Source organism: Aquarana catesbeiana, linkage group LG01 (genome assembly GCF_042186555.1).
Source record: "Aquarana catesbeiana isolate 2022-GZ linkage group LG01, ASM4218655v1, whole genome shotgun sequence".
Lineage (NCBI taxonomy): Eukaryota > Metazoa > Chordata > Amphibia > Anura > Ranidae > Aquarana > Aquarana catesbeiana.
Genome location: NC_133324.1, coordinates 831,940,877 through 831,961,454, shown reverse-complemented (window position 1 = coordinate 831,961,454; position 20,578 = coordinate 831,940,877). Strand labels below are relative to the sequence as shown.

General features: G+C 40.9%; 1 protein-coding gene across 3 annotated transcripts in view; it reads right to left on the bottom strand.

Moving 5' to 3' along the window:
* KCTD8 (potassium channel tetramerization domain containing 8) overlaps positions 1-20,578 on the bottom strand; it is a 182,356-nt gene that overhangs the window by 24,445 nt on the left and 137,333 nt on the right. Inside the window, exon 2 of one of the 3 annotated variants that reach the window (XM_073608498.1) lies at positions 6,072-6,178. The exons of the other annotated variants lie outside the window; for them this stretch is intronic. Coding sequence (XP_073464599.1) covers positions 6,111-6,178 — 68 coding nt within the window. The 3' untranslated portion in view covers positions 6,072-6,110. The remainder of the gene's footprint in view (positions 1-6,071; positions 6,179-20,578) is intronic. 3 annotated transcript variants of the gene reach the window in all.

Sequence of the window (20,578 nt, the reverse complement as noted above, 5' to 3'; positions counted from 1 at the left end):
AATATCATGTACAATATGCACAAAAAACAGCTCCCACCAAAAACACACAGTTTACCACAGTATGCCCCTGAAAAAGTTGTGTCCTACAACATCAAAAATGGATGTCCATAATTGTATATGACTAACAGAAAGCTAGTCAATTTTCTCCAAAGCTGCAACACCGCTTTTGATCAAACTGTATTGGGTTGTCTTGTTGGGCTTAAGAATTTAATCATAGACATTCATAGAGTGGTATCTTCCCATTGACGAAAAATGGTAATAATGATCAAGGTAGTAGTATAAATTCAACCATATGCAAGACCATGTGAAACCAAACTGGTCAGTTGTTTTCCACACATTAAATTGTGGGCATGATTTAATATTCAGGAAACAAAATGGAAAATCACATTTTTTTCAGTGTCCTACTGTTTTTGGAGGGAGGTGAACATTGTACTATATACATACTGCATATTCTTTGGCATATGACATTTTGTTCCATGTATGCTTTTGATTTTGCTGGCTCTCTTTTCATCTGTTTAGGTTCCTTTGTCCTAGTAATATAGAGGGACAACACTGCAAATGGGGACATTAAAGCATTGACAGGTTTGTAATTATTGTTTTGATATCTTTTGATAAAGTATTTTTTTTATAGAAAAGTGTCAATTGTAGTCTAAGTATTGGTGTTTAGGTTTTGGTTCCTTGTTGCCTCAGAACACCATGCTGTATAAACTTTATAAATAGGAAGAGAAATTTAAAAATACAGAAAATAATTACATAAATATATACATAAATGCTTAGTATAAAAAGCAAATAAATACATTTGCTAAGGTGAAATTGAAGACAAAATTGTTAGGGCCTACTTTTAGATATTATTAATGCTGATTTAAGCTTGCTGCATTATTAACGATATTTTAACATCAATGAGCTGTGAATAAGCGTGTTATGAAGCAGGTGTGTTGGCCCAGTTTTATATTTTCAAATCAGTTGGGATGCAGCAATTTACATCTTCTGATGAGCCTAAATAGGGAATTTTATCACATGGCAATATTTAGAGATCAGGTGCTCATAAAGCCCAGCATCTGCCAGCATTGATAAATCTATATATATATATATATATATATAGAGAGAGAGAGAGAGAGAGAGAGAGAGAGAGTATATATATATTATATAATATATATATATATATATATATATATATATATATATATATATATATTATACAATATGTGACACTAATGCAACATATCTCACAAATGGACAAATAAAACTTGTAGCGGAAACTTGTGCTTATATAAAAAAGAATAATACAGTATTTATCACAGCATATGAACATGTTTAGGAATGTTGATTTCTTTCCAAAGACAGCTAAACTTTTTTAAAGGAATGTTTACAACAGATGGGTGTAGGGTCCTTGTCCCTAGCTAACATAGAGAATGTTGGCAGCTATCCTTTAACCAGCTTGAGCTTTGTTTTAGATCAGATGTGTCCAACCTACAACCCAAAACTGCTGTGAATACAGCCCAACACAGAATTGTAAACGTGCTTAAAAATATTGATTTTTTTTGGAGGGGGGGGAGTAGAATTTTTTGTAAAAATGCGTTTATACTTAGCGAACACATGTGGCTGAAGAAAAATTTGACAGTAGACCTTTACTGGACTTTTATAAGTTTTATCTTCCCAAAGAAAAATATCCCACTCTTCACAATCACACCCTATTCATGCTATCAGTTTTCAGCAGTTTATATATTTGTGAGCAACTATTTTCAAGGATGAAGCACAAAGGGAAAAATTAGAACAGTTATAGTTCAGTACAAAAGGAATAGGAGGGCCCTACTCATGGAGCTTACAATCTAAAGGGAGGGAAAGGTGGTACAAAAGGTATTAGCTGCAGGGGTGACTTGGGTACTTCTTAGGGTGGAGGTGGGGTAGGCTTCCCTGATTAAGTGAGTTTTCAAAGATCGCCTAAAAGCGGACAGGGTAGGAGCTGACCAGATATACTAGGGCAGGGAGTTCCAGAGGATGGGAGAGGCTCTGGAGAAGTCCTGGAAGCGAGCATGGGTGAAGGTAACAAGGGAGCTAGAGAGCAGGAGGTCTTTGGAGGAGCGGACGATTCGGGTGATATTTGCAGATGAGGTTGGTGATGTAGTTGGAGGCAATGTTGTGGATGGCCTTGTACGTTGTGGTTAGTATTCTGAATTTTATACGATGGGGTAGGAGAATCCAGCAAAGTGATTGACAGGAACAGCAGTCATGGATTGGTTAGTTAGGTGTATTAATCTAGCAGCAGCATTCATAATAGACTGAAGGGGGGATAGCCTGTGTAGAGGTAGGCCAGTGAGGAGGGAGTTTTAGTAGTCAAGGCAGGAAATAACCAAGAAGTGAATATATTGTTTTGTGGTGATGTTAGTCAGGAAGGGGCGCATTCTGGAAATGTTGTGGAAGTTAGTCAGCATGATTTAGCCAGTGATTGGATGTGGGGGCTAAAGGAGAGGTCAGAGTCTAGGATTACACCTACACCGTGGCGTGTGGCGAAAGACCAATGGTTGTGCCGTTGATCTCAATGGTAAAGTCATTGGGAGAGGATCAGGGAGGAGGAAACATTACAAGCTCAGTTTTAGAAAGATTGAGTTTGAGGCAGTGGTGTGATATCCATACTGATATGTCACTCAGTAAGTTTGTGATACGTGAGGGGATTGAGGGGGTGTCGTCAGCATAGAGGTGGTATTGGAAGCCATGGGAGGTTAACAACTGGCCCAGGGAAGAGGCATAGGGCGAGAATAGGAGGGGCCCAAGGATGGAGCCTTGAGGTACCCAACAGAAAGAGGAAGAGAAGTGGAGGGGATGTATAGTATGTGACACTTAAAGTGCACTGAGATAGGTAGGAGGAAAATCAGGAAAGAGCAAAATCACGGAGTCCAAGGGAGCAGAGTCTGTTGAAGGGGAGTGGGTGGTCAACTGTGTCAAAGGCAGAAGTAAGGTCCAAGAGTATACGTATGGAGTACTGGATGTTGGTTTTAGTAGTTAGTAGGTGATGGGGTAATTGTATATTTTATATTTCCATATTATTGTTGGTTCATATTGTAGCTCACTAATGTATTCCAGGCCTCCAAATCCCGGTCAAGAAACCATATAAGGTTAAATGTATTGTTTTACTTCACTGATGTAAAGCCTGAGGAATGCAGGATGACAGCGTCCACTATCCCCCTTAAAAGGTGATATCACTGTCCAAACAATTTAGATTGGTCATTTACTCACATACTAGCCTTTGTCTACCACAGCCCAAACTGGAATAGGCTATTCTCACATCAGAGCTGCGTCTGAACCTGGTCGGCCATGCTGTATGAAAAACAGGGGGACTCCATTGAAACAGCATCTTTAGTTAAGTATTCTTGTTATATTTTCTAATAATATCTGTCATTACATTTAATAAATGTTATACGTTTAAGTATTTGTGTGATCTCTCTTTGCACATATTAAACACAACCCCAAAAACATGACAAAACAGTAGGTCATTGGTGAGTTTTCGTAAGGCAGTTTCAGTGGAATGTTGGGGATCGAGGAGGTAGTTGTCAGTGAGGGAGCAGCTCATACAGTTGTGGAGAAGGCTTTCAAAATGCTTGAAGGCAAATGGGGATAACCAGTGCATGTTTGAGAGGGGAGGGAAAGGTGCCAGAGGAAAGGGAGATGTTGAAGATGTGGGTTAGAGAGTTAAGAATAGAGCAGGAAGGTGGTCGCAGTAATTGTGAGGGGACAGGGGACAAGTGGTGAGGTGGGCCGTGGAATGGAGTTTGGCAACTTCCTCAGTGGCAATAGGGTTGAAGGAGGAAAGTATTGAGTGTAGTATTGGACCTGGTGTGTTGGTTTGGGGAGGAAACTGGACGCTGGATATCTGACAGGGCCTGGACATGAACCTGGGACCTCTGCTGTGTCTGGCAATGACTCTTCTTGCTGAGCTGCCAGAGATGCTGGACAACACCCTGTCTGATCCATTGGACAACCCTGCCTTGTCTCTGCACTTCCTGTTTGCCAGATTATTGTACTCTCTCCAGCCAATATCTCACTCTGTCTTCCACTTGCTACCACATTGATCAAACCAGATATTGATATGATTGTTTATCGAAAACTGTGTCAAATATAATACTAGTTGTATGTTGCCCTCTTTTACTTTTATTTTTAATTATTTTTATTGTTTTTAAAAGAAAAAGAAGGTACATATACAAAGCCTCTGGCTCGTAAAAAATACATCAAGAAAAAACATAATAAAAGATAACAAAATGAAATAAAATGTAAACATCCCAAAAACGTACTGCTTAGATAAAAAGAATGGGAGGTGCTCAACCATGCTTAGCGGTATGCGTGTCAGGTAAGAAAAACCCTTGTCAGCTACATCGTCTACACTCATCTCCGCTGTGCTAATACCCTTAGGTGCGTAGGGAGCTTGAGTTGTTTGGTATGTTATGCAGCAATTTTGCCATACCTGCAAAACATGTGTACCTGACTTCCACCTATATAGAGCTAATTAAGGGGAATTGGTCGCAGGGTCATGCTGTTTAGTCACAGTGGCATCAGATTCTAGCCAGATATCCTTCATACACCTTATAAAAAAAAAATTGGGAAGCCCATGTGTGTGTGTAGGTATCTTTATACAGCGGGATGACCGAATTGACCAGCCTCTTTTACGATACTTTTTTTTTTTAAATGAAGTTTTATATTTCAGATAGGTACATTATCTATATCAGTGATCATTAACTTGTGATCTGCCTGACTTTTTCTCCTCATCGGCTATCCTTATTATCACTTATCTTTATACTCACTATGAACTTGTTCATAAATGCTTGTGGTCTGCCATGACTCTTTCTCCAAGGAAACATTTAAAATGTAAGAAATATAAAAAAATAAGTTGTTGTGTGAATGGCAACATATAGTGGGATTTTCTCAAATGGGATTTTCTCAAAAGAGGTCATGCTGGAGACACACCCAAAAAGAACTAGCATGAGAAATGGCTACCTGTATGGAGCATCTTTGGGAAAATCTACTATGGAAAATGGCTACCTATAAGGAGCATCTTGGGAAAAACTATTATGGAGGATGGCTACCTGTATGAAGCATCTTCAGAGACATCTGCTATGCTGATGAGTATACTGGACAGTTTAGAAGAAACTGCTGCTGGTGGAAATTGTATGGAAACCTAATTTCTCAACTTTTTAGAGTACAAGTAAGGTACCATTGCTCAACATTTTAAGGTAAGTTAGAAGGCTGCTCTCAAAACTGTCAGTAACATTTAAAGTCAAAACCAAATTTTGTTAAAAATGTGCTATAAAAATAAAATGAGCATAGCAATGAAGAGTCTTAAAAAATAGTGCAGCAACAATGCAGTTTCTATTCCATGGGATTCCTTAAATTTGACTTCCAGCTCTATGTAGACTTCTGACATTATCAGTGATTCAATGACTCAATCAGCATATTATATTTCTTGGGGAGTTCTGCAGACAGTTAGTTGAGTTTGTTTTTAAAAATGTGTAATGGGAGTTCTGCTACAAAAAGGCTAGTATTACATTATAGTGTGATATATGACATACAGTATGCAGAACTCCCTCCAGACTGGAAAGCAGCAGTCAAATTTATGTTTAGCTCTACATTATATTAACCGTATAAAAAATAATTGGCTGATAGTTAAAAGCAAGAAAGAAATTTGCAAAAATTCACATTTGTTAAAACACCTATGGTAACAAGTTTCTCCACGCTAGGCAAGTGCTCTGAAAACTTGTATGTCCTGGTAACCGAAAAGTTGCTTTGGCCCCATGGCCACAGTAACATGTAGAAAAATTGGTAATGGTAATAAAAAAAACATTGGATTAGACCTTTTTCAGACCATCTATACAAACTGAAGGCTGTTTGCCGACTAACTATGCAAAAGTAACTGACATAACACATGCACAAGAAGGTTCACTGGGATATGTTGCAAGTTATCAATAGGAAAGGTTTTTTTCCAGGAAAGGGCAGCAACCTTAGTCTGCTCTGCTCTTCCACAATATGCTACTACAAGGCTTGACAAAGATAGAGTTTCCCAAACACATTGCCTTCCAACTAACCTAACAGGAAGTTCATTGATGTTCAGTGGTCTCTGCATATCACATTGTGAAGGGTGCAGAGTGGATTATGTTTTTCTGTACTTCAGCAATCTGGCTGTTTCTTCTCCCTGAAAAGCAGGGAGAAAAAACAGCCAGATCAGAAAGTAAATGAAGAACACATTAAACACATGACATATTGTTAGGCAATCAGTTTTCCCCTTGATTGCCCCTAGATGTTAACCCCTTCCCAGTCAGTGTCATCAGTAAATTGTCAGTGTATAGTATTATCACTGATTACTGTATTGGTGTCAATAGTGACCTCAGTGTCAGTTAGCGACCTGCCCAACAAGTGTCTGTTCGCACCAGATTGGCCGCCACCCTATTATGCCCTGTACAGACGATCAAACATTCCGACAACAAAATCCATGTTTTTTTCCGACGGATGTTGGCTCAAACTTGTCTTGCATACTGACGGTCACACAGATCTTGTCAGAAATTCCAAACGCCAAGAACGCGGTGACGTACAACACGTATGACGAGCCGAGCAAAATGAAGTTCAATAGCCAGTGTGGCTCTTCTGCTTGATTCCGAGCATGTGTGGAACTTTGTGCGTCGGAATTGTGTACACACGATCGGAATTTACGAGACTGGATTTTGTTGTCGGAAAATTTGAGATCCAGATCTCAAATTTTTGTGTGACGGAAATTCCGATGGAAAATGTCCGATGGAGCCTACACACAGTCGGAATTTCCGACAACAAGCTCACATCGAACATTTTCCGTTGGAAAATCCGACCGTGTGTACGGGGCATTACAGACACACTATAAGTCGCTCATCACCGCCATTACCAAGTAATATACACTTACTGGATTTTTTTTTTTTTTACCAAAGCCATAAACCAGAATACATTTTGGCCTAAATTTATGAAGACATTTTATTTTTTTATTGGATGTGTTTTATAACTGAAAGAAAATATTGTTTTTTGTTTTCAAAATGTTTCATTTATATAATAAAAACTGAAAAAACCCAGTGGTGAACAAATACCACCAAAGGAAAGTTCTACTTGTGTGAAAAAAAAATTAAAGTGGAGGGCCACCCTGGAAAAAAAATGCCACCAAAAATCCTAAAAAAGTTAAAAAGAAAAACATTTAGAAAAAAAAAAAATGTATACTTACCTAAACCCTTGTTGCTAGGCAGTATTCCTAATCTGCCTCTTCCTATTCCGCGGCATGTTCTTCTCCTCAGAGAGCGGCCCCGTTGTCTCCTGGGAACTGTGTGTGTTCCCAGAACACCACGGGGCTATTCACAGATCGCCGCGCCGCTCGTGCATGCACAGTAGGAATCCTTACCTAGGATGGCGGTGCCATCGCGGGCACCCAGGACAGGTAAGTCTACTTATTTAAAGTCAGCAGATACAGTGTTTGCAGCTGCTGACTTTAAATTTTTTTTTTTAGCTGGCCGGAATTCCGCTTTAATTTGCGTACAGCGTTGCATGACCATGCAATTTTCTAGTAAAAGTAGCACAGTGCTGAATGGTAAAAATGCTCTGGTCATTAAGATTGTAAAACCTTCCGCAGCTCAAGTAATTAAAAAACACATGCACAGGAAGGTGCACTGACCTAAGGCATTATTCAAAATATGCTTATTAAAGATTGATAACAATGTGCACTAGGGTTGCACCAATACCCGTTTCTTTATCGACAAGTACGAGTACCTATACTTTTGGTCACCTACTCACCGATACCGAGTCCTGATACTTTGCAATGTGATTGGCATTAACACAAAAAAGTGCGCAAATCGCACTGCAAAGAATTGCATGCAATTTCCATGTATGTGTATATAGAAGCACCATCTAGTGGGCAGTTTAGAACTCACAAAATTCAGCAGAGGGAGCGCTGTTCCAGTAAGACAGTAGAGACAGATTAGAAGTTCAAAGCAGCATTAAATTTTTGGAAAACTGAACAGACTGATGATATTTGGTAAAAAGATCACAAGCCCATGCAGGGAGATGGTAGTGTGCCAATGAGGCACTGTGACTCAGGGGTTCTGTAGTTTACTCTGCTGAGCCTGGTGGAATGAACGGGTGCATCCATTGGGTTCACCGTCTGCCCCCAAGAAGCTCCAGTTTTCCAATAAATGATTGGTGCTTTAAACTTTGAATCTGTCTCTACCTACTTACTGGAACAGCGCTCCTTCTGCTGAATTGTGTGAGATCTAAATTGCCCTCTAGGTGGCGCTTCTAAACACACACACACAGGATCAGTGGGGGAAATTGCATGCGAATCGGACAGGAATCGCATCACGTTCCTATTCAAATTGAATGTGATTTCTTGCATTGCAAATTGCGCTCATTTATTTTGTATTGATGCAAATCACACCGCAAAGTATTGGTTTCGCTAATTGCAGCATTTGGGCGACTACCGATTCTAGCTCAAATGCCTGGTATCTGCACTGATACCGGTATCGGGGCATCCCTAATATGTACCCAGTGGAAATCAGCATGAAACATAATCCACTCTGCACCCTTCACAATGTGATATGCAGAGACCGCTAAGCATTCATGAACTTCCTGTTAGGTTAGTTGATAGGCAATGTATTTTGGGAAACTCTATGTTTGTCAAGCCTTGTAGTAGCATATTGTGAAAAAGCAGAGCAGATTAAGGTTGCTTCCCTTCAAAATATACCAACCTTTCCTATTGATAATTTGGCAACATGTCTCAGTGATCCTTCTTGTTCATGTGTTGTGTCAGGTACTTTTGCATGGTTAGTCTGCAAACAGCCTTCATTTTGTATAAACTGTCTGAAAATGGTCTAAACGTTCAGCAGATACAATTAGCTTCTATCCTGTTAATGACCCCAGACAACATGTTCTTCAGGATTCTGCAAAAAAATTATTATAAAGCAATATTTTCCGTAAATCTAGCTTATTTAATATAACTGAGCATGCCAAGTTTTCTTGTAAGACCCAACAAAATGCTACTTAGTACTGTTTCCTCAGGAGGAATGACCATTTATTTCACAAACATTGTAAATTGGCAGTAAGATATACCATTGTCTTTTCTGCCTTTGTATGAACCCATTTCTTTGCAGCACTCCAAACTCTCAAGGAAACCTTTATTGAGATAAATAAGGAAGCTGCAATTAATGAACTCTGTCTGAAAATGCTAGCTGCTTCACTATTTCTGCTTCCAGTACTTTGAGACACTAAGGCTCGGTTCACACTGGGGCGACTTGTCAGGCGACCTAGTCGCCTGACAAGTCGCCTCCCGTTCTGTGCTATGGAACCGTTCTAATTGGAGCGACGCAAGTCGCTCCGACTTAGAAAAAGGTTCCTGTATTACTTTGGGGGCGACTTGGGGCGACTTGCATAGACTTCTATGCAGAAGTCGTCTCGCAAGTCGCCCCGGCAGTCGTTTGCAGGTCGCCTCGCTGAGGCGACCTGCAAGTCGTGCCGCCCATGTGTGAACCGAGCCTAACCCTATTGAAGTCTACTAGGGGCGCATCTTTTTGTTAAATTCTGGACATTTTTAGGACTAATATGCAAACTACTTTAAAAGGCATGGGGAAATGGGCACTTCCATGGGTATTGTATCAATGCAAAAAACAACATTTTAAAATACTGTACAGCAGTAAGAGGGTCTTTTCATGCGGATTTGAGGACGACATTTAGAATGCACAAACCCTTTAAAACTTTGGGTGTAGGCGACATTTTTGAGATTAAAGCGTCTGTTAACCAAAAAAAAAAAAAAATGGATCCTGCTCCTTTAAAGCATGTTATATGACACAGTGCTTGTCTTGTGTCATTTGGCCCCCTGTAAAGCCTAAAAAACCTAGCTGATCCTGCCAGTTTCTCCCCATCCCTCTGTAAACTCACAACGGTGTATAATGGCTGCTGAGACCAGACACCGTGGTCAGTGTAGGTGCCTCTGTCATCAGCGGCCTGCTATCTGCTCTCCTCTATGCTCCTGTGTCCTCCTCCCCCTCCCCTCTCTGTCTGTGTGTGTCGCCCCTCCCCCCTCCTGCTGCTATCATAACACTAGCCTGTATACACCATCAGCACTACCTCCTATTGCAGTGCCCCCCTCTGTGAATGATTTATAAATATAAATTCTGTAAATACCTAATTTAAGAGCCGAGATTGTGATCACATGACCAGCCAGCTCTCTCCTCCTCTACTCCTCCCCCCCTCCAGACTGACATCACCAGAGGAATCTCAGCCCCGCCCGCTGCATCTCTCAGAGGAGGAAAGGAGAAAGCTGGCCAGTCATGTGATCGCAATCTCAGCAGTGAAATTAAGTATATGCAGCATTTATTTTTATAAATCACACACAGAGGGGGATACTACAATAGGAGGCAGTGCTGAAGGTGTATACAGGTTAAAGTGGCTTAACAACCACCTTAAGTTAAAATGGTTGTAAACCCTCTCATATACCCAGTGAAATGAATAGCTTCAGGTGATACACAAAGATGAAACAAATCCTCCTATATAAGTTTTACTTGTTTATCTGTGGTCTTCTCTTCTCTACATCCCTTCAAAAGTGCAGAATTGTGTTAAAATCCTTCTTTATTTGTGAGGATCAGAGAGGAGGGGTGGAGAGCTGCAGATACAGTGTGTGAGAGCTGATTGGAGGACAGGGACACACCCCCCCTCCACAAACTGCACAAGGAAGGCAGGAACATGCAAAGCTGTATTTTGAGTAGACAAATGTATCTCATGTATCTGGAAAACTTGTCAGAAGTGACTAATGCTGATAACAGAGGATCGAAGCACCAGAGAGAACCAAGACTTAGAGCATTTGAGATAAACAAGTAAACAATAAAGATATGTGCTTTGTTCAGATTTCATAAATGCGGTTTATAACCACTTAATGATAATTATTTTATGATGGGAGATTAGTTAAAACCCCCAAACTTTTATGAAAGCAGAGACCCAGGTAAATAAATTGGTGGTAATCCCATTCATTTTTTGTGTCTCACGATATCAGCACAATAGTTTACTAAACACAAATTTTCTGGCAAAAATACACTTAAGTTAATATTAGTGCACACAAACACAATATATCACCCACTTTTTGCTACTATATATAAAAAAAATGAGGTTGCAGGTCAAGCCTTAAAATCACATGCTCCCATGGAATGGTGACAAACGTTGGTACACAATAATTTTCCATAAAAAATGCATTAAAAATCCTTACAGGTCATCAGTTGCTATCACATAGGAGAGGGAGTATTGGTCCCCTATGTGATAGGAAAAAATAAACAATCAGCAGGAGCACAGGATCAACGTGTCCTGTACCAAGATATCATACCACCTAACAGTCCTAGATTGTGTGGGACTCTTCTGCATTTATACTGAAGTCCTGTGTACAGAGGCTTTGTCTTGCAAAGGATCACAAGATTTGTATATGCTTGAGTGGCCATAGAATCTGCATAAAAATTAGTCAGCAGCAGGATTTACATATGAATGAGCTACTGAAGCTCATTTTTATGCAAAGCCATTAAAGGCTACTCCTATACTCCAGTCATATGGAGGACTTTCTGCTGCCACTGCATGTGACATTAAGGGGGGAATCAGAGTGTTTTTTTACACACTTCTGCACTCTGTGCTTTATACACTCCTGTGCCTTGCACTCTGCCTATTATGCCCATTATTACTTTGTGTGTTTACCACTCCTGACCTGTCCACTCTCTGTGCCATGCATTCCTGACCCCTGCACTCAATGCGTTATGCACTCCTAACCCCCGCACACAACATGTTACTCACTTCTAACATTCTTAACTCACTAACTGCACTCACTGTGTTACATACTCCTGACCTCTGCACTCTCTATGTTACACACTTCTGGCCCCTGGAATTTGTGTGATCTGCACTCTTGAGCCCTGCTTTATCTGCTTTGCACACTACTGAGCCCTGCACTCTTTGTGTTATGCACTTCCGACCCTGCACTCTTTGTGTTGCATACTCCCAAGCCCTGCTCTCTGTGTGTTATGCACTGCTGAGTCTTACACTCTGTGCATTATGCACTCCTAAGCCCTGTGCTCCCTATGATAGCCATTCCTGACCCATGTACTTTGTGCGTTATGCCCTGCACTCCGTGGGTTATGCATTCCAGAGACATGCGCATGGTGCCTTACTCACTCCTTAATCCTGCACTTTGTATGTTATGCACTCCTGAACCCTGCACTGTGTATGTTAACCAGCCCTGAGCCCTGCACTTTGTGCATTATGCACCCCTGATCCCTGCACCCTGTGCATTATGTACTCCTGTCCCCTGCATGATAGACATATGTCGTACATTTCTTATGTGACCACTGCACTCTTGGCTTTATATGACATATTCCTGACAGCTGCACTATACGTACAGTGTACTTCTGACTCCCGCATTGTATGCTCTATATTGTACATTATACTCCTGACCCCTTCACTACATTTACTATGTTGTACACTGTATTCATTATGTTGAATGTTTACTCCTGAACCCTGAACTGTATACAGTATGTTGTACATTATGCTGGGTGATAGAGTCCTAACTAGTTTTATTACATATTAACCCATCAGCGGTCACAACAGGTGCTGCAGTTCTCAAAAGTATTGTCAGTGTCAAATGATATTTCCTTAATATTTTATGACAAATGTGTTTGCTAATTGTTAATTGGTGTTTTCTACTGTAATATCTGCATGGGCTGTTGGGTTGCTGCACTTTAAATAGACTATACAGACAAAACTTGTAGCTAGCTAAACTAATACATGAATAACTTTATAAGTAAACAATACTTTCTTGTATGAGTTTCTGTCCTTATCATGTGCCAGCCAAATGCAGCTGGATGCTGCACCAAGCTTTTCATGTGTTTAGGGCTATATGCATTCAGCCACGTATGCCCCAAATGCAAAATTCTTGCGCTTGGGGAATATCTCCCTCAACGCAAATGGCCCTAAATACATGTCACACTCAGTACAGCATCCAGCCTCTGCACATGTGCCTCCCAAGTGTCTTAAAATGCTGGGTTTGGATGTTGATGAGCCAAACCACACATGTGCATGAGGCCTAAAGCATAAATCCAATGTTTACAGCGAATTAAGTTCTGTTAATTAGGGTAATAAATAACAAGATTTGTAAACAGCCTGTTTTTGCACATTTTATTTTGACATGCTTGTGCAAGATTTTGAAGTGTCCATTGTGTTTATTAATTAACTGATTTATTACACATAGAAGCAACAGTTTTTGGCACATGTGCATTCTTGTCTATCTCCACAGGATATGCAGCAGAGTTAAGTATGAACAGTCATAATACGAGGGTTCTTCAAAAAGTTTCCACACTTTTTTAAACTCTATTAAATATGAAAAAGTGTGGAAACTTTTTGAAGACCTCTCGTATATTACACACATACAGTATGTAATCCCTGCCTTTCACTATAATTAGGTGGGTCTTATTGCCTCTGCAGTCTGGGCTGTCACACACAACTGCATGTGCACCTGTATGTAAGAAGTTGTTAAAAATTGCCTTTAAAGCGGCCCTTTTGTAATAAAAAATGCAATTTAATGTTGTTCCTCATACCTGCATGATTCAATGCCAGCAGCCCTGTGTGAAAGCAAAGCAAAAGGAAAAATGTACACAAGGAAGAAGAGAGACCAAAGTATTCTGAAATGTTATTTAAAAATATTTCAGCTTCTTATAACAAAAGGGCAATTCTGACATTTATGTAGACGTTCTTGATGTGTGCTCTTTATTTTTTGACTAGTAATAAAACAAACATGTCAACTCAAAAAAGATAATAAAATATCTCTAGCAGGATAGTGGGTAACGTGAAGTACCAGATGATACCTCTAGGTTCCATGTCTCCATTAGCCTATTGACTGTAATTGCAACTATCACTGGGTCCCTAGGTGGGGGACCCAGGCCAGTTCTGACCTTCTCACCATTCCTGAATAAAGGTAATTTATGCTTATTATGCAGAGAAAGCTGACCAGAGATATGCTTAGGTACGTTTATCCTCTGTAAACTAAGCAGAGTGTGGAGGCACTTTACATGTGTCCCTGTGCCCCATCGTGCAATATCATGGGTTACTGAGTGTAGGGTGTGCATGGGAAGTACCACTGTGCTGACAAGAATCTACATATTCTAGCTTGTTTTCAGTTCAGGAAAAGGGTAAGCACAGTAGAAGAAAGGCAATCTTGTTCAATGTAACTTTACTACTGCATGGCCCATTCCTGACTGGGCCACTGAAGCTTTATGAAAACTTCCCTACTTATGGCATGTGAAAAAATCAGACATCCCCTTGCTTCTACCATGTGAGACAGGTGGGGCTTTAGCAGTGGCAAAGGAAAAGCAGTTGCAGCAGTCAAAGCTGTGACCGGGCTCCATTCTAGCAAACCCATTCGGCACCACTTCCACAATAGCATTTATCACAGCATCCTCCTTACTGCTAAGTGCACCAGACATATTAATGCAGCTACTGTAGATGAGCTGCAAAAAAGTTACCAAGCTGGTGCAAGGATACTCTCCATGAGTCTCATATGCTTGATCCTGAGATCTATAATGTCACTGCATGGGAAAACATCCCTACAAACACCTGTTAACTACCCTGTGTAGGTATGCTGGATTATCTTGCTTCAGAAATAAGTCTAGCGAACTCTGCATCTATAATATAAGTGTGATAATAATAGTGATAAGTGCTATCCTGAAGGTGGTCTCCATACATGGGGGGCGAGTCCAAAGATTTCCCTGGGGCTTGTTGGTCTGTTACTATGAGCAAATGCTCTTACTCTTGAGCAAATGCAAATATCCAAATCTCTGAAAGAAGGTAAGAGGGTCACAGGACCAAGAGGTATCACCTGACATCTCATGAAGCCTACTTTTCTTATAGGGCTTAATTTCTGTTCTTTAATTAAATCATACAAATTATGTGATTTACCAGTAGGTACAGAAGACATGTGCCTGAAGGCAGCAGAGGCTGTTTTTTCCCATCATCAATAGAAAATTAACCGTCTCATAAAGAGTAAATTATTTATACCTTGTCAAAACATTCTAGAACAAGTTAGGACCAGTGAAGCTGAGAAAGGTTGGGTATAGTTTTAGGCACCAAAGGTTGTGTGCCTGCAGGCTGCCATGATGGTAATTGAAGTCTAATGATATATTTTTAGTTTATGCTAGCCTAGAGAACATGCACTTCTAAAGGAATGCTAAATATACTTTGATAACATTTTAATATCAAGTGACCCTTTTTTAAGTTTTGAAAGGGTTAATAAAAAACTTTTGTGAATTTGATTTCATCAAAACTTGTAAAAGACAACTGGAGACAGGAAAATGTTGTAACTACATAGTTACATAGTAAGGTTGAATAAAGACACCAGTCCATCCAGTTCAACCCTATGTTTTTGCTTAATTTTCTGTGATTATTTTTTAAAAGAGGAGTAATATCTAAATGCTTTACTTTACCTGCAGCTTATATCTATTATAGAAATCTATGAACAATGTTTGGTATCCAGTGCAGACTGATAATGGTGTTTTTTTTGTTTTTTACTTCTGTTTTTATTTAAAAATCCCTGTGTGCGTTCTTTGGAAGTAAGCTATTTACAAGAATTGCAGTTTTGTACTGAATAGTGCAATTTGCTTCGTTTGCATTATTTTTGCTGACCAGCATGTCTGAAGAAGTTTATCTAAAGTTATTAACTCCTAGTTATAGAAGGTTACTTGAACTCCTCTGTAATTTAATGTTGAAAAAAAACACTTATTCTATCTAGACCATTAATGTTATAAAACAATAAAGCCCACTGTATTAAATATATGTATGAAAATGTTACTTCCATTTTCTTGCACATAATAATATAATATGTTATAAGATGCTTTTCTTGTATGTTGTCCTGTGCCATTCCATATTGCTATTTTATGAATGCATGCTATGCTTAACTTCAAAGAAGTTTTTAATAAAGATTTAACATAAATTGGAAAGAGAACTTTGTGAAATATCCTCCATTAAGACAACTGTCTTCTCAAAGGTTAACATCTGAACTGTATCGTGAGGAGATTGTGAACACCTCAAAGCAGGACCGAGGCCTACTGGTCTATTTTTACAAAAATACTATCACTTCTGCTTTTGACTCCATTGTTTCTGTCAAAATGAAGTCTCATCCCTCTCATTGCTCTGTGGCCTGGTATAACAAAACTTTGACGTAAATGAAACAGAAGTGATGCAAGCTGCAGTAAAACGCGAACTGAACAGGCCAAAAACCCTTAAACCTAAATCTTAAAGCGGAGTTTCGCGAAAAAATTTTTTTAGATGTCAGCAGCTGCCTTTTTAAATAAGGACACTTACCTGTCCCGGGGTCCAGCGATGCCGGCACCCGCGACCTAACCGTCCCTCGATCCTCGGTTGCTACCGCTGCCATTCTCACTGAGGGAATCAGGAAGTGAAGCATTGCGGCTTCACTGCCCGGTTCCCTACTGTGCATGCGCGAGTCGCGCTGCGCGTCTACACAGGTCCCCGTTGTGTTGTGGGAACTGTGTATTTCCCACATCACAACGGGGGTGGGCGGGGGTTTTGTGGCTAGCTGCGGCTAACTATTCCCGGAAGTGGGTGCAGATACCTGTATTATACAGGTATCTGCACCCCCCCCCCCCGCCCGAAAGGTTCATTGACAACTACAAACTGATAGCCGCAAAGGCTACTGGACCTTGTAGCTTTCTATTCACAGGACTCTGTGAATGAGTGCTGTGGCCTCATTCTTTGCAGAGAATGACAAAGAGGCTGGGAAGAAGATCGCGCGCCGCCTGTCACATCAGGGAGCAGGGGAGGTTCAGGGCCCGGTGGATTTGTAACATATTGCATGTTAAACCCTGAATATGAGTGTTAGAAAAGGTGAACTCATCCTTTTAAATTGTTGACAAAATGAGACGCTTCATTCTGTTTGTAAACTCAGCGGTAAGGCTATACCAGACCCTTATCCTTGATGAGGGTCTGTTCTAGATATTAATGGGGTACCCCACAAAAAAAAGGCATGTTGTTTCCTTCCCAGAAAAATGGGGGAATGAGCATGCGGCCCCCCTCCTGATCCATATAAAGCCACAGGCCCTGAACATGGGTGGTTTGCTTGCTAGTGGGGAAACCTCTGGCAAACATCGTGACCCCATGTTGATGAGGGCAAGGACCCCAAAGGGTCTGGTGTCTGGTATATAATTTTGGGGAGCCCTAACGTCTTTTTTTTGCGTGTGTGTGGAGTCCCCCTTAAAATTTATACAGACCTAAAGGGCCTGGTATGAATTAGATAGCACCCCCACATCATTTTTTTTAATCCTAGCTCAATTGCTTACATGACCAGAAATGTAAGTGAATAGAGCCTGTGATGTTACTGGTTGTTAAGGACTCAGAGAGGTTTGTGTATGCCAGGGAGGGGGCGGGTACTGGCATACAACTGGGGGTAATTCTCTAAAGCAGGACTGTAATTCGCTGCTGGATTTTAGCCCCAACCCCTGGACACGGGGGGAGAGGAGGAAGAGAGATGCAGAGAGTACCATGATTAGCTCAGGGAGAGGAAGAACAGTGGTAATATACTTATTAAAGTGGTGCAAGAAAAAAGGAGCTGGAATATACAAGTTCCCATTTAAAGAGACATGCAACAATTTTGACTCTACATTATTAGAAATAGGGTCAAAAGGTGAGAGCACAACTACTGGTGGTGTTTGCACAAGAAGTGGAGAAGTGGAATGTGAAAGCATTACTTTAAAGCATTAAAGAAAGCACACAAGAAACTTTGTTATATATGGGCACTTTTCTTGAAAACATTTATATTTACATTTGATAACACTAAGTGCTGCAGTTATAATGAGATATTCGCGCAACACCAATTCTGGCTTAACTTAAATTTAAACACGTTTGAGAAGTGCTTTTAAGGTGTTGGCAGCTGAAATTGATTTTAGAGAGTATACATTTTGGGGAATAGCAGTGCAAAGGGGATATTGGTAATTTATCACTAGACTGCAGGTTTAATACTAGTTACTCTTACTATATTCTACCTATCCTCCATCAACACAGTATAATATACTATAATGAGGTGGCATTTAAATTGCATCTGAAGCTGTAACATGTAGTGATACTCTGAAGGAACCACCGCATTGTTGGGGTTCCTCTGCCCTGCACCAGATGACCAGCCCAGTACCTGGACCTTAGAGACCACACACACCCTGGGAAATGGTGTAAATGGGTTTTTTTTTAAGGAGAATGCCCTGGGAAGAAACAGGTTTATTAAGGCAGAGTAACAACGATAAGGCAATACTGCTACACAATTACAGCAACAAACAGGGTTATCACCATACAGCATGTAGGGGAAAACGTGTTTACCTATTCACAATACTGTGGCCCTAAACTATAAAGTGCTGCTAGCATTGGGGCCCTCAATAGATGGTCGAGTGCTCACCCACCAGATATGTTACATGAAAATCACAGAGAGATTAAAGACAACTTGGCAGAACTCCTTTGTAGGCAAATAATAGCCTTGGCAACAACAGACTAAACATTTTAAGATGGTCAACGGGACTCACACCAACCAATATTGTGATGAAGTTCCCCTGGTCACCACTTGGTCCTAGATCGCTCTCTTATTCATGGTTAATGTAAAATAGGAGAAAAATCGCATACCTTGACTGGTGAAGTCTGGTAAAAGGTAGCATGCAGATCTGGGCCAGCACAAAAGATTAAGTTCTTAAAAACTTCAATAGAGTTTTGTAGGCTTGAAATTAACATTTTTTCTTGCTTCATCCATTAAAGTAAATCTGGCCTTAAAATTGCCTAATATAACACCAGTGCCGATGTACAGGCACCTTGGGGTACATGCAAGTACCTGTGGAGCCCCTTTGAGCTCTAAGCCTTGGCAGTATTTGAGGCCTTGACTACTGCTCAGGTCTAGTTTAAGCCCTATTCTGAAACCAGTTTCAAGCTATACCTTCTTATTTAGCAGTCAAATTGACCATCCCCTATCCTTCTCTTCTCAGGTCTCTCAATGGTGCTCCTATAGCCAGCCACTTGCCAATGGCTCCCACTGCTTTGTCTGAGCCAATGGGGAGGGAGAGAGCAGCCAGAGCCTCTGCTCTTATGTAAGTATAAAGGGGGGACTTCATGATGGAGCTTTTTACTTAATGCATAAAATGCATTAAGGTTAAACACATTCTGCCTTTAGAACCACTTTATTCTTCACTTGGTGAGAAGGCCAAACCAAACGTACAGTTTAGAGTTTGGATCCAAGGGAGTTGCTAAAAACTCAGGGATTTATTTGAAGACTAAAACAGTGGGGTTTATTTACTAAAACTGGAGAGTGCAAAATATGGTCCAGCTCTGCATACAAACCAATCAGTTTTCAGGCTTTATTGTTAAAGCTTAATTGAACAAGCTGAAGTTAGAAGCTGATTGGCTACTATGCATAGTTGCACCAGATTTTGCACTCTGCAGTTTTGGTAAATCAACCCCTAAGTGTCTGCACTTCAGCACCACTGCTATCTTAAAATCATGGTAGATGCAGTAAATTCATGCACTTTAAACTTTGGGCAGATTAGATCTGCATGGGTACAAAAGCATGGCTTGCCTAGCAAGGTTCTACCTGACATAAAAAAGATTTTCATCTAGTTTTATAGTGATTGATTTACAGCACAGAACATCGTTAAAGTGGTTGATAACCCACTTTTACTTAATGCTGCCATTCACTCTGGACCACTATAAGAAGTTCCCCTGTACCTGTGTTCTGTAAAAACAAGTGCCCGAATGTATCTGTATAAGCTCCACTCCGGGCACACAGCTGATTCCTCTCCTCCTTCTCCCTCTGGCTCACAGCTGCAGTAGGCGGGGCCGAGCGCTCCCGTTGACATTAGCCAGGGAGGAGGGGGAGAGAGGAGAGAGAGAGAGCCGTGAGCGGTGGGAGCGGAGCTCATACAGGTACAATGGGGCCGATTTTTTTACAGAAGGCAGGCACGGGGAAACTTCTTTTAATGGTACAGAGAGGATGGCACCATTTAATAGCAGATTTGCGATCAGAAGGAGTGGGGGGGGGGGGGGCAGGCGCAGGTGCGAGCTGGGAGGGGCATGGAGGACATGGCTCACATACACAGACTACCGTGCTGACAGGCAGGGAGGGAGAGGGAGAGATAACTGAGGCACGTAAACTGACCACGGTATCATGGATCAGCGGACATGATTACCGTGGTCAGTTCACATAAGGGTACACAGGAACAGGCAGGATCAACCAGGTATTTTACAGCATAGAGAGGGCCAAATTACACTGAAGAAGCACTATGCTGTGTATTGTGTTTTAAAGGAACAGGAGCATTTTTTTAGGGTTGCAACTTCTTTAACCACTTGCCGACCAGCTAACGCAGATATACTGTGGCAGGTCAGCTCTCCTGTTTGAACCAACATGCCTGTACGTCGGTCCGTGCAAGAAGGATAGTGGGCACATGCCCGTCACGCTCGGTGTCAACAGGCGACCCGCGATCGCTGTGTACAGAGGCAGAATGGGGAACTGCCTATGTAAACAAGGCGATTC